This window comes from Coregonus lavaretus (assembly GCF_964263955.1).
Source record: "Coregonus lavaretus genome assembly, chromosome: 37".
Classification (NCBI taxonomy): Eukaryota; Metazoa; Chordata; class Actinopteri; order Salmoniformes; family Salmonidae; genus Coregonus; species Coregonus lavaretus.
This window is the reverse complement of record NC_140024.1, coordinates 15,749,524-15,775,296: the sequence shown is the minus strand read 5'-3', so window position 1 is coordinate 15,775,296 and position 25,773 is coordinate 15,749,524. Positions and strand designations below refer to the sequence as shown.

Below are 25,773 nucleotides of genomic sequence, written 5' to 3'. Positions count from 1 at the left end.
AAGCAGGCAAGCAAGGAGCAGTAAAGTAGAAGCCTGTAAATGCAGTACAGTTCAGTGCAGTCACAGTGGGTCTATACTACGTGGGTGGGTGGTTGTGTGGGAGGAGAGGTACAGGTGGAATCAGATCTAACTCACTGACAGGTCTGTGATGGCCCCAGTGTGGGGAATGAAACAGGACTCCTGATGCTTCAGCAGTTGGTGATTGAATATCTGGAGCTGATTATGGCATGAGAACATTTTTATGGTATGAGAACTATCACCAGGCTGGGGGTATGACAGAACAACTAACCTCAGCTATACTTCCATGGTGGTGGGGGTGTCAGGTGTGTTCTGCTGGGGAGATGAGAACAGAACCGTTGATTTAGATGATGGCAAGGTGATGAACACTTACTCCCTGCAGAGGGCACACCTTCCCCACTTTCTATGCTCATTCAACAGTACACTTTTACTCTCAGTATGTCTGCCATTCAAGATAACAGAAAAACACATTGGAACACAGACTCATTATCCATTAGGCTACTGTAATTACCTGGTAATAAGCACAAAGCTGAGTTAATTCAACAAAATGTGTGTGCTGTTCAAGTAGGTTACATGTATCCCTGTGTTACATAGTTATTTCCCTAATCAAAGATGGGCCTACATAAATCATGAGAAGATGAAACCTGTATGAGTTGTGTTTCACATGACCCTGCTTGTCACCTGCCCACAGTGCCCACTGCCCAGTGGAGCTTGCCTAAATCCATCCAAGCTTCCTGCTAAATGTGGTTCTCTCCAGTTTACAAATTCCACATCTGAGATGCTTTCATGAGGGAGGAAATTTGCCATGTGCCTTCCAAAAAAAGGAAAAGAGTTTGAAAAAAATACACATGCCTACGCAATGGTTATTTTGTAAAATGTGGTCAACAGGTCTTCTAGTCCCATAACCTGATTGGTTCTCGAAGAGTAAACCCTACATTCCATAAAGTTTCGCTTTTGCAACTTGTCTGACATGTGAATGAATTAATAGCTTTTCTCACAAATACCACTGAGGTGCTTATAAGCGCATTTTACGCACTGGAAATTCACTGTACCCGGAAGATACCCAACCCAGCGCGCTTGGGGAGTGAGTGTATTCTACGCAGTACAGGATTAACTGAAAATGATTTGGATGCACGCTGTCATTGTGTTCCTGTGTCTTTGTCCAATCCACGCTGCATTTGGGCAGGTGAGTGTTTCCTGCGCTTGTCAGTATCATGGGGGCACCTTGGGCACTATTAAGAGACAACATATGGTGTTTCTTGGATTTATTTTGCACAGCTGGTTGGTCCAATCAAAACTGTAGCTGATTTAAAAGCACATATCACACTACATATCACAGAGTAAAACGTAAAATCTAAGTAAATTACCGTATTTGATAATGGGTTACCATTATAATCTATGAGTGTTACGATTTAATGTAGGCTATTGTGGTTTCTGACATGCTTTAGGTAGTCCATTAACGTAATACACATTTCCAGACCAATTCATTATCACATATAGCCTCAGGACATAGTTAAAATTCTTGCCATTATCTGTAATGACCTGAAAAGACAGTGGGTGAATATCACACAAGATTTACAACTGAGAAAATAGACCTGAGAGAAAGGTTGTCTGAATGCCTTTTTCATGGACAGGCTTTAATTCAACATCTAACACTGAGGGATGCAGCATTGATGTCTGGGTGTTGTTGAAGGTCACAATGCATTAAGCTGAAGTGACAATCTCTTGTCAAAGTCAGGAGCCTGCAAGTCCAGCTATAAGGTCATTATCACTGCATCATGACATGGACAGATACCCATTGATAGCACTGGTGTTTGGTCGACCTCAATTCCCAGGCAAGCTGAACAAACAATGACTAAGGCCCCTTGCATGCATGTCCAGACACCGTGAGGCCCATCACTATAAATAGACCCAACACCTCTGACGTGTTTCAGCACAAAACTGCTAAACCTCTACCTTGTCCAAGGGCAAGGGTCTATATTACTGCAGGCTGGTGTGTGTGTGTGCATGCTATGCTGTACTCTTTCTGTTCTTCAGTTAGAAATAAATGTGGAATGTCAAATTGGGACTCAATTTTGTTTTTGTCCACATTTAGTTGAGATCATGACGTACTGTATGGTAATGAGCTGTGTGAAAGAGGAGTCTGTCCAGGTCTCATTAGTGATCCTTGGCTTGTTCTTGTCATGGCACAACTCACACTGCAGAACTGAAGCCATGCAGTGATTATACACTGCTAAAAAAAATTAAGGGAACACTAAAATAACACATCCTAGATCTGAATGAATGAAATAATCTTATTAAATACTTTTCTTTTACATAGTTGAATGTGCTGACAACAAAATCACACAAAAATGATCAATGGAAATCAAATGTATCAACCCATGGAGGTCTGGATTTAGAGTCACCCTCAAAATTAAAGTGGAAAACCACACTACAGGCTGATCCAACTTTGATATAATGTCCTTAAAACAAGTCAAAATGAGGCTCAGTTGTGTGTGTGGCCTCCACGTGCCTGTATGACCTCCCTACAATGCCTGGGCATGCTCCTGATGAGGTGGCGGATGGTCTCCTGAGGGATCTCCTCCCAGACCTGGACTAAAGCATCCGCCAACTCCTGGACAGTCTGTGGTGCAACGTGGCGTTGGTGGATGGAGCGAGACATGATGTCCCAGATGTGCTCAATTGGATTCAGGTCTGGGGAACGGGCGGGACAGTCCATAGCATCAATGCCTTCCTCTTGCAGGAACTGCTGACACACTCCAGCCACATGAGGTCTAGCATTGTCTTGCATTAGGAGGAACCCAGGGCCAACCGCACCAGCATATGGTCTCACAAGGGGTCTGAGGATCTCATCTCGGTACCTAATGGCAGTCAGGCTACCTCTGGCAAGCACATGGAGGGCTGTGCGGCCCCCCAAAGAAATGCCACCCCACACCATGACTGACCCACCGCCAAACCGGTCATGCTGGAGGATGTTGCAGGCAGCAGAACGTTCTCCACGGCGTCTCCAGACTCTGTCACGTCTGTCACATGTGCTCAGTGTGAACCTGCTTTCATCTGTGAAGAGCACAGGGCGCCAGTGGCGAATTTGCCAATCTTGGTGTTCTCTGGCAAATGCCAAACGTCCTGCACGGTGTTGGGCTGTAAGCACAACCCCCACCTCTGGACGTCGGGCCCTCATACCACCCTCATGGAGTCTGTTTCTGACCGTTTGAGCAGACACATGCACATTTGTGGCCTGCTGGAGGTCATTTTGCAGGGCTCTGGCAGTGCTCCTCCTGCTCCTCCTTGCACAAAGGCGGAGGTAGCAGTCCTGCTGCTGGGTTGTTGCCCTCCTACGGCCTCCTCCACGTCTCCTGATGTACTGGCCTGTCTCCTGGTAGTGCCTCCATGCTCTGGACACTACGCTGACAGACACAGCAAACCTTCTTGCCACAGCTCGCATTGATGTGCCATCCTGGATGAGCTGCACTACCTGAGCCACTTGTGTGGGTTGTAGACTCCGTCTCATGCTACCACTAGAGTGAAAGCACCGCCAGCATTCAAAAGTGACCAAAACATCAGCCAGGAAGCATAGGAACTGAGAAGTGGTCTGTGGTCACCACCTGCAAAACCAGTCCTTTATTGGGGGTGTCTTGCTAATTGCCTATAATTTCCACCTGTTGTCTATTCCATTTGCACAACAGCATGTGAAATTTATTGTCAATCAGTGTTGCTTCCTAAGTGGACAGTTTGACTTCACAGAAGTGTGATTGACTTGGAGTTACATTGTGTTGTTTAAGTGTTCCCTTTATTTTTTTGAGCAGTGTATAATTGAACAAGGTCAGCCAGAGTATTATAAGCTACAGAACACTTTTCATTTTAAAGCAAAACCTTTCAGCATCACAGAATTCACTTAGAACAATCTAAAATCCTTGGATTAGATCACCATGCTACTTTGGCCTTCATTGCACTGCACACCTCTCGAATTCAAAGAGCAGCTCAGAACTTACTGAAGGAGACTATAGGTATGTTACCTAGGCACACCAAGATAATGTCACAGACACATGAAATGCAAACACATTAAATGTTTTGCAGTGGAGGCAGAAAGAGGACATTATCGCTGGGGCACACAAACAGCAGCCTCTCCCTCCCTCCCTCCCTCCGTCCTGACTGATGTCTCTCCAGCAGCCCAGCTCCCTGCTCCAGTCTCAATCAGCCAGGTGTTTTCACAGGATGACCAAATATTGACTTTTCTTACATAACTTCTGCCGGATGAAAACACTAATTGGCTTTCTGAAAACATTCATGAGAGGACAGAGACAAGGAGGGAGAGAGTTGAAAGAGAGAGTGAGAGTTTAGGGAAAATATACTACTACTACTCCCTGATTTTCCCAGCCAATAGGAGGAGAGGCTGTGCCTCATACACAGGGGATGTTTACCCTCTGGGTGTTTATGCCACACCATCTGACCCCAAACAGCCTCTCCACCCTTTATCAAAACCTACAGTACACCCACCCCTGCATCAAACGATGAATGCTATGGGCAAGCACCTCCAGGGTGATCCTTCCACTGACTGTCAGAACTTACACACACTTCTGGGCTAAAGAGATAGAACAGAAGAGACAGGCTGGGATATGAGCGAAGACAGACTGGGAGGGGCTTTAGTATGATGGGAATCTGTCGTGAGAATGAGTCCAGATAGGATTGGAGCCACTCTTTCTCTCGTGGAGAGTGTCTTTAGTGTTTCACAGCAAACCCCCTAGACCAGGGCTGCATAACCCTCTTCCTGGAGATCTACTGTCCTGTAGGTTTTCAGTCCAACCCTAATGTAGCATATCTGATTCAGGTAGTTAAGGTCTTGTTGAGCAGCTAATAAGTAGAATCGGGTGTGTTAAATTAGGGACTGAAAACCCACAGGAGTAGATCTCCAGGAAGAGGGTTGGGCAGCCCTGCCTTAGACCGTACAGTAGGTCTATAGGTCTTCTCTCTGGCACCATCAAGTAACACCACCAGGGGCATAAGCACGCGACCTCCAAAACATAAAACTACTACCACTAGAGAATAACTAACTTTGCACAAAGGCAAAAGCCTACCAACACTACAACCACCTCTGACTTTATGTTCCCCAGCTGGTGGTAGGGGTTGTTGAGATGCCAATGCGTGCTCAGAACTCTTAGTTCACATGTAGGTCAGACAACCAGGGGGAGGATGTCGCCGCTCAATTAATTCCTTCACCATTCACCACATCGACTAGGCTGCCTACTGTGGACAGTGAGATTAAAAACATGACCCTCTGAGTGCTGATGTAGTGGTGAAGCAGGTATGTCTACTCTGATGTCTCTCCTCTGGTCTCCCCATAAACCCAGACGGGTGACCATATGCCTTTTTAGGAACTTTTATGAACTGTACACTACATTCTTTACCTTTCAGTGCTATCTTAGGAAAACCCTAAATGCAGTAACAAATCACTTAATGTGGCTCACCAGATACTAGTTTATCATGATGATGGTCATTCATAATTCAAGCAAATGTACAGTAGCTGCTGTACTTCCGTCCTGTTATTCCAACATTAACTTTTTGGGAAGGTGATTTCTCTGTTCTGTCCAGCGATTGAGTAGCGAGGACATTTGCCCAGTGTCTGCAGTGAATGTGGTCTGTATAACTGAGTGATGTCAAATTCTAGGAAGCTAATGTAAGAGTTAGTTCTGCCTCCATCCTTTGACCAAGTCACCTATGTCTCACGGTCCCTGACTTGAGTTTAAATTAGTCAGTCATCTATCAACTGTAACTGCATTTCTTTAGGCAATGAATGTGCTCTGTGTAGCCTATGTCAGTATTGGAAAAATAAACTTGCATGCTTCTCAATGTTTTAATGGATCTTGCAAACCCATGTTTGTAACCTGGCGCTTTGCTAAAATGCAATTAAGATCTTTCTGTATTACAGCTTTTTAAAATACAGTAACTCTGCAAATGAATTGCCTTTTGGGGATGACTCTCTTGTCAAGTTGTCCCTGTATAACACTTTTTAACTGTTCCACTGCCCCTGTCCACTGTCCCTGTAGGACTGTCCCAGCAGGCAGGAGATGCAGAGCTCCCTAAAGCAGGTCCAGAAGCTGCTGTCGACCCACGAGGCTGCATATCTTCAGAGCCTCCGCACCCTGAGGAAGAAACTCAACTTGCTACAGAACACAGCCACCAAACAGACTGGCAAGGCAAACAATGGTAAGTATGCACACAGCCCAAACATCAGTCAAAGAAGCAACATGTAGCCTAACATTTTAGCCAAAGGCTTAAATTCGATTTTTAATGATACTGAAACACCTAAAATGGCTATTAGTAGGCCTGCTGCTCTTTATTTTAGAATCCAAAAAACATCAGTTGCAAGGATGTGAAGAAGTTTTGTATTACTAATGTTTTTGCTATTGTTGTCAACCTCGTGAACGAGAACCAATCGTGATTCAGTAAGTTGTGTAGGCCTACACACAGCAACAGCCGGACCGACTAGTCGCGGTAAAAATGCTAATTAGCTGTAAAAATGCTGTTAACAGCGTCACGCTGCGTTCTAAAAATGTTTACTCTCGTGGATTATTATTCCTTTGCTACTACTGGTATGTAATTTGACTTTTGGTGGATAACAGTTACATTTAGCTCCTATTGAACTATGGCTGGAGAGTTAAGTCTTGGCTTATGTCGCCCTATCAACCATCCCCCTCGCTTTACAGGTACCTGTCTAAAGCTGGACACGCCTGCCAATGGCAGGAAGTTGGGAAAAGCGCAAACCCCAGGTCACGAGGTTCACTTCCTGTGTGATGCGGGTTATGAGTTGGTGGGAGCAGAGAGCAGGGTGTGTCAGGAGAGCCTCACCTGGAGCGGCCAGCAGCCCACCTGCCGCAGTGAGTGACCCTACCATCTGCTACAGATTACCCTACCCCTAATCCAAACCTTAACCATTAGGGAGATTAACACATATCTGATGTGAAATCACTGTCTTTTGTCAGCTACCATCTACTTCTTCTCTTTCTCTGGCTCCTGTCTGGTGTCTCTTCCTCCCCCACCATTTCTCTTCTCCTTCCCTATTCTATGCCCCGTCACTCATCTCTTTATCTGCTCTACCCATCTCTCTCATGTCCTTGTCACCATCGTCTTTGTGCCCCCTCTTTTCTTTATCTCTCTTTCCTTCGTTTTAAACTTCATGCACATTACTAACATTTATCTAGATAAAATGGCTTGCATCCATATACGTTTCATTATCAAATTTCCTTTTTATGTATTTTCGTGGCCATCCAGGAGGGGTTATTGAATCCAGTGACTGTGACACATAGTGATAGCAGCCCTCTATGTCTTGACAGCTCGTTAACATTTAGATAACGCTTCAAAGACGTTTTGTGAGACTAAAAGTCAGGCCATCCCTTTCGCTCTGGTTAGGTCGAATACTCACACACACACACACACACACACACACACACACACACACACACACACACACACACACACACACACACACACACACACGCACACACACACAGAGAGAGAGAGAAAGAAGGAGCTTTTCTCTTTTGGTTCATGCATCAGAGCTATAAGGTTCCACATGTCAGTGAGTTAGCTAGCCAACATTTACATCAGGGCTAATATGACTTCATTCTCCTCACCTGACTAATCCCTTACTCCTCCTGTCTTTCCTCAGACATAAATGAGTGTGCCTCGTCTCCCTGTCTGAATGGGGGGATGTGTGTGGATGAGGTGAACCAGTTCTCCTGCACGTGTACCAAAGGCTGGGCCGGAGCCACCTGCCAGAGCCCTATGCCAACATGTATGTAGAGATGCTTAAGCAATAAGGCCCAAGGGGGTGTGGTATATTGGCCAATATACCACGGCTAAGGGCTGTTCTTACGCACGACGCGAAGTGGAGTGCTTGGATATTGGCCATATACAACAAACCCCTTGAGGTGCCTTATTGCTATTATAAACTGGTTACCTACATAAATAGAACAGTAAACAAGTGTTTTTACATCATACTGTCTGATATACACATGGCTGAAAAGCTGTTTCAGCCAATCAGCATCCAGGACCCAAACTATGCGGTTTATAATACCCACTAGGTCATGACCTCTGGGTGTATACAGCACGCTATGTTCTGAAGTGTGTGTTGCACAATGAGTACAAGGTAGGGTATGACTTGAATATAAATACAAGCAATAGCGCAGAACCAATACTTACAGTCTATCTCTATGCTATGGCTAACTACTGTAGTAACAACAAACAAGGGCCAGACACCGAGATAGACCCAGGTCCACTCCCTCTCGCTGGTTCTGGCCGGCTGGGCTATCATACACACTCAGGGCTCCAGGCAGAGCCAGTGAATCAATACGGCCCAGTTAGGTTTTGTTTTTCTCTGTCTGTTTGTTTTAATTTCTCCCCCCTGTGTACAGTACACTACTGTAGGTGAGAGCTACACACAGACTAATGGGGATTTAGATGGACTTTGACAATGACGAACACTGCTGGCACTGTGTGGGAGATTTCTATAAGTCCATCATCCCACGCACACACAGCCCACTAATAGAGGGCTGCATGGTGCAATGGATGTGAACACTGAGCCCAATAAATGTTATATAGCTGTGGTATATGGGGAAGCATTGGCCAACACTGCTGGGAAACTACAGTGTTGCATAAAGTGTTGCATGAAAGACCCATGGGGCGGCGCACAATTGGCCCAGCGTCATCCAGGGTAGGGGAGGGAATGGCCGGCGGGGATGTAGCTCAGTTGGTAGAGCATGGTGTTTGCAACGCCAGGGTTGTGGTTTCGATCCCCCCCAAAAAATAATGTATGCACTCACTAACTGTAAGTCGCTCTGGATAAGAGCGTCTGCTAAATGACTAAAATGTAAATGTAAGGTTTCATTTTAAAAAGTTGAATGTAGCCTAACTTAAGTTGCAAGTCAGTCCAATCCAGTGTTGTAGTACTCGAGTCCGGTGTCGAGACTACATTTTGAGTGTCTCGGTCTTGTTTCGTGTCGGATAAATTTATACACGGTCTTGCGTATGTATGGGTGGGCATAGATGGACACAGGCCCACCCACTGGGGAGCCAGGCCCACCCAATCAGATTGAGCAAAACCAGAAAAAGAATACATTATTATTATAAAAATACTCCCCCACCCCCAAAAATATATTTATTTGTATTTTTCCCAGACCTCCAAAATGGTATCCTGATGTGGTTTAAGCATTGTTGTGGACATAGAACATCACATTTTTGTTGTTTTTCTATTTTAAAAAAGGTGATTTAGAGAGTGCAAATGTGAAAAACATATAGGAATACTAATAAAAAAACATAGAAAAACATATGATTTTTCACACAGGGTGCCTTTCCTTTGCTGGGCAGGTCGTTTGGAAAAATGTTTTGCAAGATTTGAGTATGCCCACTTCTCCAGGCTCCACTACACCACTGCATAGGGCTGATGGAAAGACAGCTGTCACACACAGCATGATGTTAAAGGATAAGCAGTCCATTCACTCAGACATAATAAGCCAGTAGGTCCCAATCATAAGAATACAAAAACACAACCATTAGGTTAAGCATTTCCTAATCGAAATGTACAACTATTACTTCCCATTGCAAAAAAACATTTCACGTTCAGCACACAAAGTAGCCGGTGACCTAAAGTTTAAACGTAACAATGTTTCACACATAAGTTATTTTCAAAGAGATGGCTAACAACAGCAAGCGAGCTGCATAAAAAAAACAGTTCCACTCACTAGATTAAGATCATTTGAAGCTTAACTTGTTGTTGAAAGTTATTCTTGAAAAGGGAGAAGCTAACAAATTAGCAACAACATCCTCTTCGATAACACCTGCTACAGTCACTGCAAACTAGCCTACAACAAAAGATAGCTAGCTACACCATGGGAAAACTACTGCTTGCTATTGCGCAGTGACTTGTTGGCCTTTGAGAAGGCATAAGTTTCTATTTGTTTTTTGTAATAACAGTCCCACCCATTACAAGTCACAATGTGATTGGTTGATTCCACTGTCACTCCAAAATGTTGTCCTAATACAGTTGAACGGCAGATGCCTTCTATCTAGCTTCTGATGGCCTAGCCAATGGCTGACTTCCCTAGCTAGATTTATCTCCCCAGAGACCACTAAAGAAAAATCCTGAGTGGATCTTTTTTTCTCTTCAGCGTTAACCCTTTCCTTTCCAACAAAAACGGAAGAGATTAAATCAGAATATCATTGAAAAGAATAATGTAATTAGAATTATCATTGTTATTATAATTATTTTATAAATCTTTAGCTATTCTCTGAAGGTGTAGAAGGCCCTCATTGTTCCCCACTGTGTTCGGGTTAGTATTAATTTGTAGAGTGGCTCTATTTCCCTCAGCATGCATTTTTTCACCATTCTGAAATAATCCATATTTTCTTCTGAAATATGAACACAGAAATACTGGGCATTTTGAACTCTTATTATGGTGGCGATTTGACAAAATTACAATCATTCATGGTCTTGAATTGGACTCGGTCTTGACTTGGTCTCGGACCCCTTGTCCCCCTCCCGGTCTCGGTCTTGACTCGTTCTTGCCCCCCCCCTCCGGTCTTGGTCTCGATTTGCTCCTGTCTTGGTCTTGAATTGGTCTCGCTTTAGGTGGTCTCGAACACAACACTGTTCCAAACACTGTGGTTACCCTGTGAACAAATAGTTAGTTTGTTACTCTTTGTTCACATGGTAACCATAGTGTTTTATAAAGAAATAAGCTGCACTGTACCAATTTGAAGATGGAGATGTTTAGATGGCCATGCCCTCAGACTGCAGTCAGAAACCTCCAAATCAATGAGAATCGTCCTTAGTTTTACTCTTCTCCTCATTCCTCTCTTTCTTTTTCTCCAGTCTTTGTCACCATGACGAACACCTCCTCTGCCACCTCCTCTGCGGCTGCTGCCCTCTCTCCCCCGGCTGTGACTGTTGGTCCGCTTGTTCGTCCGTCTCGCTGTACGCAGGTCCAGGGCACCACTCACTGCACCTGTGACCCCGGATACACCATCTCTGGGCGCGACAGCACCACCTGCACAGGTACACCGCAAACAGCTACCATTACATTTACATTACATTTACGTCATTTAGCAGACACTCTTATCCAGAGAATTGGTGCATTCACCTTATGATAGCCAGTGGGACAACCACTTTACAAATATGAGTCAAATTATTTTTTAAAAGTATTTTATTTATTTATATTTTGTGGGGGGGGGGTGGGGGGGGGGGGGGGGGGGTAGAAGGATTACTTTTATACTATCCCAGGTATTCCTTAAAGAGGTAGGGTTTCAAGTGTCTCCGGAAGGTGGTCAGTGACTCCGCTGTCCTGGCGTTGTGAGGGAGCTTGTTCCACCATTGGGGTGCCAGAGCAGCGAACAGTTTTGACTGGGCTGAGCGGGAAATGTGCTTCTGCAGAGGTAGGGGGACCAGCAGGCCAGAGGTGGAAGAACGCAATGTCCTCGTTTGAGTGTAGGGACTGATCAGAGCCTGAAGGTAAGGAGGTGCCGTTCCCCTCACAGCTCCGTAGGCAAGCACCATGGTCTTGTAGCAGATGTGAGCTTCAATTGGAAGCCAGTGGAGTGTGCGGAGGAGCGGGGTGACGTGAGAGAACTTGGGAAGGTTGAACACCAGACGGGCTGCAGCGTTCTGGATGAGTTGTAGGGGTTTAATGGCACAGGCAGGGAGCCCAGCCAACAGCGAGTTGCAGTAATCCAGACGGGAGATGACAAGTGCCTGGATTAGGACCTGTGCCGCATCCTGTGTAAGGTAGGGTCGTACTCTGCGAATGTTGTAGAGCATGAACCTACAGGATCGGGTCACCGCTTTGATGTTAGCGGAGAACGACAGGGTGTTGTCCAGGGTCACGCCAAGGTTCTTTGCACTCTGGGAGGGGGACACAACAGAGTTGTCAACCGTGATGGTGAGATCATGGAGCAGGCAGTCCTTCTCCGGGAGGAAGAGCAGCTCCGTCTTGCCGAGGTTCAGCTTGAGGTGGTGATCCGAAATCCACACTGATATGTCTGCCAGACATGCAGAGATGCGATTCGCCACCTGGTTATCAGAAGGGGGAAAGGAGAAGATTAATTGTGTGTCGTCTGCGTAGCAATGATAGGAGAGACCATGTGAGGATACAGTGGGGGAAAAAAGTATTTAGTCAGCCACCAATTGTGCAAGTTCTCCCACTTAAAAAGATGAGAGAGGCCTGTAATTTTCATCATAGGTACACGTCAACTATGACAGACAAAATTAGAAGAAAAAAAATCTGGAAAATCACATTGTAGGATTTTTAATGAATTTATTTGCAAATTATGGTGGAAAATAAGTATTTGGTCAATAACAAAAGTTTCTCAATACTTTGTTATATACCATTTGTTGGCAATGGCACAGGTCAAACGTTTTCTGTAAGTCTTCACAAGGTTTTCACACACTGTTGCTGGTATTTTGGCCCATTCCTCCATGCAGATCTCCTCTAGAGCAGTGATGTTTTGGGGCTGTCGCTGGGCAACACGGACTTTCAACTCCCGCCAAAGATTTTCTATGGGGTTGAGATCTGGAGACTGGCTAGGCCACTCCAGGACCTTGAAATGCTTCTTACGAAGCCACTCCTTCGTTGCCCGGGCGGTGTGTTTGGGATCATTGTCATGCTGAAAGACCCAGCCACGTTTCATCTTAAATGCCCTTGCTGATGGAAGGAGGTTTTCACTCAAAATCTTACGATACATGGCCGCATTCATTCTTTCCTTTACACGGATCAGTCATCCTGGTCCCTTTGCAGAAAAACAGCCCAAAGCATGATGTTTCCACCCCCATGCTTCACAGTAGGTATGGTGTTCTTTGGATGCAACTCAGCATTCTTTGTCCTCCAAACACGACGAGTTGAGTTTTTTTTACCAAAAAGTTATATTTTGGTTTCATCTGACCATATGACATTCTCCCAATCCTCTTCTGGATCATCCAAATGCACTCTAGCAAACTTCAGACGGGCCTGGACATGTACTGGCTTAAGCAGGGGGACACGTCTGGCACTGCAGGATTTGAGTCCCTGGCGGCGTAGTGTGTTACTGATGGTAGGCTTTGTTACTTTGGTCCCAGCTCTCTGCAGGTCATTCACTAGGTCTGGTTCTGGGATTTTTGCTCACCATTCTTGTGATCATTTTGACCCCACGGGGTGAGATCTTGCGTGGAGCCCCAGATCGAGGGAGATTATCAGTGGTCTTGTATGTCTTCCAGGTCCTAATAATTGCTCCCACAGTTGATTTCTTCAAACCAAGCTGCTTACCTATTGCAGATTCAGTCTTCCCAGCCTGGTGCAGGTCTACAATTTTGTTTCTGGTGTCCTTTGACAGCTCTTTGGTCTTGGCCATAGTGGAGTTTGGAGTGTGACTGTTTGAGGTTGTGGACAGGTGTCTTTTATACAGATAACAAGTTCAAACAGGTGCCATTAATACAGGTAACGAGTGGAGGACAGAGGAGCCTCTTAAAGAAGAAGTTACAGGTCTGTGAGAGCCAGAAATCTTGCTTGTTTGTAGGTGACCAAATACTTATTTTCCACCATAATTTGCTAATAAAATTCATAAAAAATCCTACAATGTGATTTTCTGGAAATAAAATTCTGTGTTGTTGTTCTGGAAATAAAAAGTTGACGTGTACCTATGATGAAAATTACAAGCCTCTCTCATCTCATCTCAAGTGGGAGAACTTGCACAATTGGTGGCTGACTAAATACTTTTTCCCCCCACTGTATGACATAGCCAAGTGACTTGGTGTATAGAGAGAATAGGAGAGGGCCTAGAACTGAGCCCTGGGGGACACCAGTGGTGAGAGAATGTGGTGCGGAGACAGATTCTCGCCACACCACCTGGTAGGAGCGACCTGTCAGATAGGACGCAATCCAAGAATGAGCAGCGCCAGAGATGCCCAACTCGGAGAGGGTGGAGAGGAGGATCTGATGGTTCACAGTATCAAAGGCAGCAGATAGGTCTAGAAGGATGAGAGCAGAGGCGAGAGAGTTAGCTTTAGCAGTGCGGAGAGCCTCCGTGACACAGAGAAGAGCAGTCTCAGTTGAATGACCAGTCTTGAAACCTGACTGGTTTGGATCAAGAAGGTCATTCTGAGTGAGATAGCAGGAGAGTTGGCTATAGACGGCACGCTCAAGAGTTTTGGAGAGAAAAGAAAGAAGGGATACTGGTCTGTAGTTGTTGACATCAAAGGGATCGAGTGTTGGTTTTTTGAGAAGGGGTGCAACTCTCGCTCTCTTGAAGACGGAAGGGACATAGCCAGCGGTCAAGGATGAGTTGATGAGCGAGGTAAGGTAAGGGAGAAGGTCTCCGGAAATGGTCTGGAGAAGAGAGGAGAATATAGGGTCAAGCGTGCAGGTTGTTGGAAGGCCGGCCATCACAAGTCGCAAGATTTCATCTGGAGAGAGGGGGGAGAAAGAAGTCAAAGCATAGAGTAGGGCAGTGTGAGCAGGACCAGCGGTGTCATTTGACTTAATAAATGAGGATCGGATGTCGTCAACCTTCTTTTCAAAATGGTTGACGAAGTCATCCACAGAGAGGGAGGAGGGAGGGGGAGGAGGAGGAGGATTCAGCAGGGAGGAGAAGGTGGCAAAGAGCTTCCTAGGGTTAGAGGCAGAGGCTTGAAATTTAGAGTGGTAGAAAGTGGCTTTAGCAGCAGAAACTGAGGAAGAGAATGTAGAGAGGAGGGAGTGGAAAGATGACAGGTCCGCAGGGAGTCTAGTTTTCCTCCATTTCCGCTCGGCTGCCCGGAGCTCTGTTCTGTGAGCTCGCAATGAATCGTCAAGCCACGGAGCAGGAGGGGAGGACCGAGCCGGCCGGGAGGATAGGGGACACAGAGAGTCAAAATATTCAGAGAGGGAGGAGAGGAGGGTTGAGGAGGCAGAATCAGGAGATTGGAGGGAGAAGGATTAAGCAGAGGGAAGAGATGATAGGATGGAAGAGGAGAGAGTAGCGGGAGAGAGAGAGCGAAGGTTGCGACGGCACATTACCATCTGAGTAGGGGCAGAGTGAGTAGTGTTGGAGGAGAGCGAGAGAGAAAAGGATACGAATTAGTGGTCGGAGACTTGGAGGGGAGTTGCAGTGAGATTAGTAGAAGAACAGCATCTAGTAAAGATGAGGTCAAGCGTATTACCTGCCTTGTGAGTTGGGGGGGACGGTGTGAGGGTGAGGTCAAAAGAGGAAAGGAGTGGAAAGAAGGAGGCAGAGAGAAATGAGTCAAAGGCAGACGTAGGGAGGTTAAAGTCACCCAGAACTGTGAGGGGTGAGCCATCCTCAGGAAAGGAACTTATCAAGGCGCCAAGCTCATTGATGAACTCTCCAAGGGAACCTGGAGGGCGATATATGACAAGGATGTTAAGCTTGAATGGGCTAGTGACTATGATGGCATGGAATTCAAATGATCAGATAGACAGATGGGTCAGGGGGAAAAGAGAGAATGTCCACTTGGAAGAGATGAGGATTCCTGTGCCACCGCCGCGCTGACCAGATGCTCTCGGGGTATGCGAGTACACATGATCAGATGAGGAAAGAGCAGTAGGAGTAGCAGTGTTTTCTGTGGTAATCCATGTTTCCGTCAGCGCCAAGAAGTCGAGGGACTGGAGGGTGGCATAGGCTGAGATGAACTCTGCCTTGTTGGCCGCAGAACGGCAGTTCCAGAGGCTACCGGAGACCTGGAACTCCACGTGGGTCATGCGCGCAGGGACCACCAGATTAGAGTGGCAGCAGCCACGCCGTGTGAAGCGCTTGTATGGCCTGTGCGGAGAGGAGAGAACAGGGATAGTGTTAGGTTGCGTCAATTCGAATCTGGTATTGGAACAAAAGAGGTGAACACACGTCTTCTAAGATTTACTAGTATTTTAATTAATGCAAAACACTTGAATGGTAAATATGATGTTCGTATATACAGGCTCACTGAAACACCACGCAGGGCAGACAGGGAACTAACTTTTTCAACCCAAAGTTATTCTTTAATACTCTGACAGAGATAGTTCCTGCTCCAGGCTGGGCCTGTCAGAGGAGAGGCTGGGTGTGGTTTAAACTTACCCAACCTATCGATGGCACACAGGCTGGTCCCAGCCCCTTGGCGCTTCACTGTTGCCAGGCATTAGTTGTTTTTTCAACTTGTCTCGAGAGTCAGCACTTCTTCATTGTAGCAGTACACATGTCCTTGAGCAGTTTAACAAAGTGTGTGTCTCACAAATCTATCTCAGCCTACTCCCTAACGGTTCCTCACATTAATCACAGCTTGTTATGTTAAACAATCTATATCAGTACAGTACAAACCTATTATGTTTAATCATTAATGTATTCTTTCTAAGCTAGGCATCACATCTATTTGTAAGAGAATAGATCCCCACAATAGACAGACACATAGTTGACAGGCTACAGAAAAGGCTACAATAATGCAAAGGAGATCGGAATGAAATTAACTAAGCATCTGGGAAAGCGAGAGAGCGGGGCCTCCCTCACGTTTCACTGAAACACTCAAATATAACTCTCCCAACTTCCACTTTAGATTAATAGACTTTAGTTAGTGTCTGGTCTGTTAGCGATGTTACCAAACAGACAAGTTCTGTCTCTTGCCTCTAGTTAGTGTCTGGTCTATTAGCGATGTTACCAAACAGACTAGTTCTGTCTCTTGCCTCTAGTTAGCGTCTGGTCTATTAGCGATGTTACCAAACAGACTAGTTCTGTCTCTTGCCTGTAGTTAGTGTCTGGTCTATTAGCGATGTTACCAAACAGACTAGTTCTGTCTCTTGCCTCTAGTTAGTGTCTGGTCTATTAGCGATGTTACCAAACAGACTAGTTCTGTCTCTTGCCTCTAGTTAGCGTCTGGTCTATTAGCGATGTTACCAAACAGACTAGTTCTGTCTCTTGCATCTAGTTAGCGTCTGGTCTATTAGCGATGTTACCAAACAGACTAGTTCTGTCTCTTGCCTCTAGTTAGTGTCTGGTCTATTAGCGATATTATCAAACAGACTAGTTCTGTCTCTTGCCTCTAGTTAGTGTCTGGTCTATTAGCGATGTTACCAAACAGACTAGTTCTTTCTTTTGCCTCTAGTTAGTGTTAAGTTGCGTCAATTCAAATCTGGTATTGGAACAAAAAGAGGTCAATAAACGTCTTCTAAAATAGACTAGTATTTTAATTAATGCAAAACACTTCAATGGTAAATATGATGTTCGTATATATGGGTCCACTGAAATAGCATGCAGGGCAGTCAGAGAACTGGTCCATTGTTATAAGTTCTTCTTTAAATACTCTGACAGAGATAGTTCCTGCTCCAAGCAGGCCTATCAGAGTAGAGACTGAGCGTGGTTTAGACTTACTCAGCCTATCGTTGGCGCACAGGCTGGTCCCAGCCCCTTGGCGCTTCACTGTTGCCAGGTGTTTAGTTGTTTTGCAACTTGTCTCGAGTCAGCAACCTCAGACATCTTTGTAGCAGAACACATGTCCTTGAGCGTTCTAACAAAGAGGCAGTGTGTGTGTATGTGAGACACAAGTCTTATCTCAGCCTACCCCCTAATAGTTCCCCACATTAATCACAGCTTGTTATGTTGAACAGTCTATATCAGTACAGCACAAACCTATTATGTTTAATCATTAATGTATTCTTTCTAAGCTAACAGCACATCTAAAATATAAGAGAATAATTTCCCACATTAGTGTCTGGTCTAGTGTCTAGTGTCAAGTGTCTTGCTATGGTAACATCAAAAGACACACAGTCTGACCACATAATGTTATATAACTGACATCAATGGCAATTTTAACTGTGTGTTTATGTGTGTGTGTGTGTGTGTGTGTTTCAGACATTGATGAGTGTGAGTTGTTCCACATGGGTCAGGCTGGCCGGCTGTGTTTACATGCCTGTGTTAACACCCCTGGAGGATACCGCTGTACCTGTCCTGCTGGATACAATGTCACCCGCGACGGACGCAACTGCAAAGGTGAAGGGAGACCACACACACACACTGTACCAAAGTCTCAAATGCTCCACCAAAGTGTCATACGCGCACACACACGCACACACACACACACACACACACACACACACACACACACACACACACACACACACACACACACACACACACACACACACACACACACACACACACACACAGTTATGCCAGATGAGTACTAAACATTTTAATAGTCTACCACAAAGAGAAAGAAGATAACTTGTCTGAATGATAATGAATGTTTCCTATTATTTCCAATATCCGTTTTATCAGTAATTCCATGCAATTCTGTAAACCATTCGCTGAATAATTGAACAAAACCATACATTTGGTCTGATGTTTGTTTTTGTAGACAATTACAATAAATCAGTTATTTTTCTGTCTCGCTCTCTATTTTCTCTCCCTCTCTTTTATCTCTCCCTCCCTCACTTTTACACACATTATTCTCCCTCTCTTTTTATCTCTCCCTCCCTCACTTTTACACACATTATTCTCCCTCTCTTTCTATCTCTCCCTCCATCACTTTTACACACATTATTCACCCTCTCTCCCTGTCCTGTAGACATAGATGAGTGTGCCACCAGACAGAATAACTGCACCCGGGACCAGCTGTGTATCAACACCTACGGAGGGTTCCAGTGTGTACGTGTGGACTGCCCCCGCATACGAAACGCCACCTACAGCAAAACCTCCCCCCTGTGAGTACCTTCTCTTATAGTTAATCAACAATAGATTTGATAACATGTAACTCTATCACTCTCTTGCAATAATACCCTCTCAATGCCTGCATCCTTTTCTCTTTCCCCGTTCCCCAGGCGTTGTGAGCGTAACCCCTGCTCTGTGGACAACAAGGTGTGCTCTCAGGCCCCTAACTCCATCTCCCACCACTACCTGTCTGTCGTATCCAACCTGTCGGCACCACGCACCATGTTCCGTGTGTCGGCCCTCCGCCTCATGGGCGACACGCTGCGTTTCTCCCTGCTAGGCCGCGGGCAGGCCAGACGCCACTTCACGGTGCAGCGGTCAGACCGTCAGACAGGCCAGCTGGTGCTGGGGAGCCCGGTGCAGGGCCCTGCTACACTGGAGGCTGAGGTGGAGATGACCGAGCTGGAGAAAGGGGTCCAGCTGGGGAGGTACATCACCAAGATCACCATGTTCATCTCCCAGTACGAGTTCTAGAGAGGGAGAGAGAAATAGAGGGATGTAGAGGGAGGAAATAAGAGAGGGAGTTGGATGGAGAATGGAGAAGGGAGGGGAGAGAGTGAATAGGGTGAAAGAGGGTGTGGGTATGGAGAGGAATACAAAGAGACAAGAGTTTAGATAAGAGTTTGGACGAGGGGCCGTTGGCAGAGGGGTGCATGAAAGGGGACTGTGGTAAGAGTTTTGGAGTGTCTAGGGCTGGGGGGCTGGGAGGGGGTTAGAGAGGGGTGAGGCACTATGTCCTAACAAACAAAGAGGGACTAAAAGGAGGGGAAGAGGGAGTTGAAGTTGAGTTGAGACATACAGGTATGACAGGAACGGATGCATTTGGTTGTATCAATTCTAATGACAGAAAGGGAAGGGTTTAGGGGGGTTAGAAATTAACGATGGGGACACGGGGTCAGAGACATGAAAATGAGGAAAATGGCATAGGATCACTACATAGGGAGAAACCCTCACCCACTTGTGGTGGAGATTGAATGTTTCCCACTGTAGCAGAGAGAGCGAGCAGGGCTTATAAATACTAGCTGAAGTCCTTAACTGGTTTTATTGTTTTACATCCAACATATGACAAAGTGACAATCAATATCTGTAAGATGAGAAGACATGAAGCTACACATCGACAATCCTATATTTCCTGGTCTTGTGTTAAACTTGCGTTGATATATTTATTTTGAAGGTGTTGTAAACCCCTGTTTGTTATCTGCTTTTTATTTATCTGAGAAAGCACTATTAAACATTTAATCCAAATAATACTGTATGATATCTATGGTTTCATTATTTAGTTTTCCTATATAGTTATGTCTCTGCACAGGACTGAATAAGGGGCTTGCCTTGAAGTGTGACCTGTAGATGATCTGTTCCTCATACAGGCTAAAACAGGAGTATGATGTACAGTATGAGTAATGCAGGTCTGGGGAAGACGTTGGGCATGGCAGTACAGAGCTACACTGTCCAGCAGACAGACAGACAGACACTCTGCTTAAAGAGCTACTATATCCTTACAGTATATGCATGAGCTAAACCAGCAAACACACACACACACACACACACTGTGTATATTGTTACTTAATGAGATATGACGAATTGAAATGCTCTTTTCCACCTTTTTAGCACTGGGTGTTTGGGTGCTTAGGGGTGCATGCCTGTGTGTGTGTGTGTGTGTGTGTGTGTGTGTGTGTGTGTGTGTGTGTGTGTGTGTGTGTGTGTGTGTGTGTGTGTGTGTGTGTGTGTGTGTGTGTGTGTGTGTGTGTGTGTGTTTGTCAGGAGAGGTACTGTAGATCCGGCTGGTGTTGTTGTGGCGTGGGTTGTAGAGGAGGCTGATGAAATGTTTCACCCCTGTGTCAGACTGCCCACAAAACCTTCCCCACTCTCTGCACTCAATCATCTGGACGGATGTGAAAACCCTGGTTAACACCACACCACACACAGGGCCAATGCCTCAGACACACACAAACAAGACCCATGTGAGCAGTGGTGTGAGAACACATACACACATGCTCTTACACAATAAATTACCAGTAGTGTACAACATATCCCACATCACAGCTCCCTCAAAATAAAGCACCCTGCAATGACCACGGCACGGTTAGTGTACTCTATATAGACACTGATGTAGGTGTAGAGTGTGAGGGGTTAACCAGCCCAGTGCAGCCACACAGAGGCAGGCAGTGTGCCTCAGTGGCGACAAACAGGCACTAATACGCTGAACCCAGCCCCACCTCGGAGTCACACTGTTGGGCTGAGAGAGAGACGAGGAGGGGGCTCCCCTGGCCTGGCTGAGACCCACTAGGGGACCACAGGGGGGAGGGGGGGGAGGATCCCAAAATGAGATTGCACACAAAATGAGAGAGAGAGAGAGAGAGAGAGAGAGAGAGAGAGAGAGAGAGAGAGAGAGAGAGAGAGAGAGAGAGAGAGAGAGAGAGAGAGAGAGAGAGAGAGAGAGAGAGAGAGAGAGAGAGAGAGAGAGAGAGAGCTGAATAGAGTGGTCTGAATAGCAGGCAATTCACAGCGGTCAGTCAGTCATCGGCTGAGGACTGCTGTGAATTAAGAGACCAGTGTCTCTATTTCTGCTCTGAAAGAGACCCTCGCTGTTCTTCACTCTGTCTGTATCTCTCTCCCTTTCTGTCTTGATGAAATGAAGGGACAGAAAGAGAAAGGAAGAAAAGAGATGTATAGTTGAATGGCTGCCTGCCCATGTTGTCTGTCCCCGGGGGAGGAACAAAGCTGATGTGGTGATGAATCAGTCCCCATATCCTCTCTGACCCCCTCCACACCTCTCCTCTACTCACCCCCTCCTAACTCTGCTGTCTCTGCCCACCCAGGACTACCTGTTTCTCACCCTGACCTCACTCCTCTTCTCTTTTCAATCTGTCTCAGAACCCACACAGACACATTAAAAGCCCAATGCAGCCTTATTTTTAAATATCAATATCAAATCATTTCTGGGTAACACTTAAGTACCTTACTGTAATAGATTTCCATTAAAATGGGCAAAAATTCTAAACTATTTGGTGAGGGGAAAACTAAAAACTAGCTGTTATTGGCAGAGAAGTTTGGAACTCTCTTTGCTATAGGTCTATTAACCAATTTACCGCATGGTGATGTCACCATGGAAAGCTGAAACTCCCGCCCATGCAAACCTGCTAATTAGAAGGTCCTTTGTGGAAGATTGTATTTTAATCCAGCAACTATTAGGAGATAACGCTGCTAAATTTTTTCACAGTGTTAGTTTCATCAACTGTTGTACAATATTATATAAAAACATAATTTTGACTGCACTGGGCCATTAAAACACAAGCATGGACAAACATGCATGAGCACCCAGGCACATGCACACACACACACACACACACACACACACAGACACACACACCTGCCCTGGATCTGAGTTGAAAACAGTCGGAAACAGTAGCGAGCGTTCCAGTACTCTTTATCTATTAGTAACCTTAGACCACCATTCCATTCCAACAACATCAAAGAGATTCAAGCTCTCTTCCTCTGTATCCCCCTACACATGCGCGCACGCACACACACACACACACACAGTACAGCCAATAGGGTGCTCTGATGATTTTATCTATCACGGCCTGTCTGTGGGTGCCCATGTGTCAGGTCTAGAGCGTCTCTCCTTCCCTTCATCTCTCCCTCTCCCTCTCCCTCTCCCTCTCCCTCTCCCTCTCCCTCTCCCTCTCCCTCTCCCTCTCCCTCTCCCTCTCCCTCTCTCTCTCTCTCTCTCTCTCTCTCTCTCTCTCTCTCTCTCTCTCTCTCTCTCTCTCTCTCTCTCTCTCTCTCTCTCTCTCTCTCTCTCTCTCTCTCTCTCTCTCCTCTCTCTCTCTCTCTCTCTCTCTCTCTCTCTCTCTCTCTCTCTCTCTCTCTCTCTCTCTCTCTCTCTCTCTGTCTGTCTGTCTGTCTGTCTGTCTGTCTGTCTGTCTGTCTGTCTGATGTGGTGGATGAGTCACCCTCTGAGCAGATTTACCTCTGAGTGCCAGCAGTGCCAACTCTCTGAAATCAATATCCTCATTCAGTCCGGCCTCCCCACACAATAAGAGCTTATACTGCTATAAGCCTTCACCTAGTCCTCTTTGAAGCCCCTCTCAGTCAGATGTGTATGTGAAAGGGGGACACTCCGTCCCTGTCATGGGTTTAAGGGAAGGAAGGAGAGTTGCGACCCAGACCCTTGTCTGTTGACTGGGCCCAGGTAAACTGAGACATGGACTAGATCTAGAGCCAGAGTTTGGCTGGCACAGGCCCAACCTGGGTGGGCGTGCAGGGCAGGTGAGGGGGGTTGGTATGCATGGCAGCAGTGCCCAGCTGTTACAATGGGAGGTCTGTGAGAGGTACAGCCGGGGCCAACAAAGCCTGACTGTGCCCATGTCAGTCCCCCAGTCCTAGAGCCAGGAGCAGGTAACACATGCAGCCAGGTACGGCTAACAGGATGTGGGGGTGTAAGGAAGGTGGGTGTGGGGTGGTGGAAGGGGAAGAACTGTTCCGGAAGATGTCTGATCTGACCTCTAACTGTCCTTTACTCCTCTCTCCGGGATTCTGTTCTGAGTCTGTGTCATTCTCTATTCCTCTATTCCTCCCTTTCCTTCTCTCTCCCCCGTTCTCTTTTTCTCTATTGAAGGTGTTATGGAGGTGTTATGAATTCCCTGCCGGTGGCTGTTTTCAGCACCTCACAGCCCTTCCAAGCTGCACACTCCACTCCCAATCCCCCACGACCAGAGCCTGAGGGTCTAGAGGCACCATAGACCGGCCTCTCAAGCTTTCCCTGACCTGTGTGACCTGGCCCTCATTGATGGTTGCTAAGGGCCACATTGTTAGGGGCCAGGACACCACTTCAGACTGTGCAGGCCACTATCTCCTCACTTCTCTGAGTGGACTTGTGGATTGGAGTGCATGCAGAAAACCACATCCTTCCAACATCTATTCCCTGTCTGTTGTGCATGTGTATGGCAATAAAGTTCCCTTGTGTGTAACTCTGAATCTGTCTCATTCACCAGTGGAGGTGCTAGCAGGTTACAGAACAGCCCAAATGGAGAGTCGCTCTCTTTCAGGGGGCTACAGTCCCACTTCAGTCTATGATGGAAATTCATTCCTCGCTCTGATTAGTAGCAAAGATTCCAAAGTCTGTGTGTGGTTATTATGGGGCAGTTGGGGAACACTGCAGCTGTGTGTATCAAGATAGGTTTACCAGGCAGTCACATGGAGCTACACTGCTCCCTAGTGTCAATAACAAGGCACTTTACCAGACTGAGGGGAGACATGGTTTTATGTGGAGGCATCCTCTAATGGAACAGCATGTTACCTCTCACCAAACATGCCTCCCCTATAGATTCCCCCCCCCCCCCCCCCCACACAGGGTGTGTCAGATTGGTCAATAATGGTGTTATACCACAAGGTGGCAGCACCAGCTAACATTAATTCACTGTTATGCACAGGAGGTTGGTGGCAGCTTAATTGGGGAGGACGGGCTCGTAGTAATGACTGGAGCGGAATAGGTGGAATTGTATCAAATACATCAAAACACATGGTTTGATGCCATTCCATTTGCTCCGTTCCAGCTATTATTATAAGCTGTCCTCCCCTCAGCAGCCTCCACTGCTATTATGGTGAAAGGTGGACTGAGCTGCCACTGCTTCTCCATAGCTCCTTAAATTAAGTTAAGACTGTTTCCCCTGCTATGAATTCAATATAACTTTTAAAAGGACTCACATCTCCCAATCATCTCGTCAAATGAATCAATAAAGTAATCGGAACACAAAAGCCTCTCCTGTTATTGATCCTAAATATAGATATCAGGTTAATCACTGGTTTCAGAGAGGTTGATGTTGTTTCCTGTGAATGGAGCATTAGACTCGGGTTGTTTTCTATCTATTAGCTGTTGTTCATGAGCAAATGGAGCCTGCAGTATGTTTCCTCTTCTAGTTTGTTATTCTTCCTCATCCCTCTAGTACTACCTCCATCACTTATTAGACAGTCAAGCTCACAAACAGGTGGTCGTTCATATCTTTCTACCTTTACTGTGTGGAAGAGAACATGTCTGTGTGATTACTGTGGCTCGGTGACTGAAATAACACACACTTCCCCAATTACAGCTCCAGAGTCAGGCCACCTGTTTCTTCCACAACATCATGCTCAGGGTAATTGTACCTGCAGGTTTGATGGCTTTGGATACCTTAACCCATTTGTTCCCACATTTTTGCCACAATTGTGACCAAGCTAAAACATTCATACAAACCTGGTCTACACTCGTACTTCAGACCCAATATTATAATAGACCAGGTGTACACCTGCATGTCTAACCCAGTATTGATTTAAAAAAAGAAAAAACTGGTTGACTGCTTCATGTCAGCCCCAATTGTCATAAAAGTAGGTGTACTTGTGCATTTCACCCCCAATGTTCATACAAACCAAGTCTACACCTGTACTTCAGCCCCAATTTACATACCTACAAAGTCTGCACCTGTGCTTGAACCCAATTAGTCAACTAAGCCAGGTCTAAATGTGCCAAAGCCTGAGTACTCATACACTGTAAACCAGGTCTACCCCTGCACCTCAGCTCCAGTACTCCTCCAAACCAGGTCTACACCTTTGACTGAGTCCCAATACTAATATAAACCAGATCTACACCTGCATATCTCAGCCCAAATACCCATACAAATCATGTTTATGCCTGTGGCTATGTCCCAACACTCTGATAAAGCAGGTTTACCCTTGTAACTATTCAGCAAAGGTTTTCCAATGCCTCACAAAAAAGGGCACCTATTGGTAGATGAAAAAATTTAATAAAAGAGCAGACATTGAATAGCCCATTGAGCATGGTTATTGATTACACTTTGGAATGTGTATCAATACACCCAGTCACTACAAAGATACCGGCGTCCTTCCTAACTCAGATGCCGGAGAGGAAGGAAACCGCTCAGGGATTTCACCATGAGGCCAATGGTGACTTTAAAACAGTTACAGAGTTTAATGGCTGTGGTAGGAGAAAAAATGGAGGATGGATCAACAACATTGTAGTTACTCCACAATACTAACTTAAATGACAGAGTGAAAAGAAGGAAG

At 45.8% G+C, this 25,773-nt stretch overlaps 1 protein-coding gene across 1 annotated transcript; it reads left to right on the top strand.

The window, feature by feature from the left end:
* Positions 1-1,063: 1,063 nt before the first annotated feature.
* On the top strand, positions 1,064-19,953 carry LOC311111132 (fibulin-7-like). Its single transcript, XM_084153820.1, has 8 exons — positions 1,064-1,204; positions 6,063-6,222; positions 6,723-6,893; positions 7,685-7,810; positions 10,886-11,068; positions 17,854-17,991; positions 18,569-18,704; positions 18,822-19,953. The coding sequence occupies exons 1-8, from the start codon at positions 1,139-1,141 to the stop codon at positions 19,183-19,185; spliced, it is 1,344 nt and encodes a 447-aa protein (XP_084009946.1). The 5' UTR covers positions 1,064-1,138; the 3' UTR covers positions 19,186-19,953.
* The last annotated feature ends 5,820 nt before the right edge of the window (positions 19,954-25,773 follow it).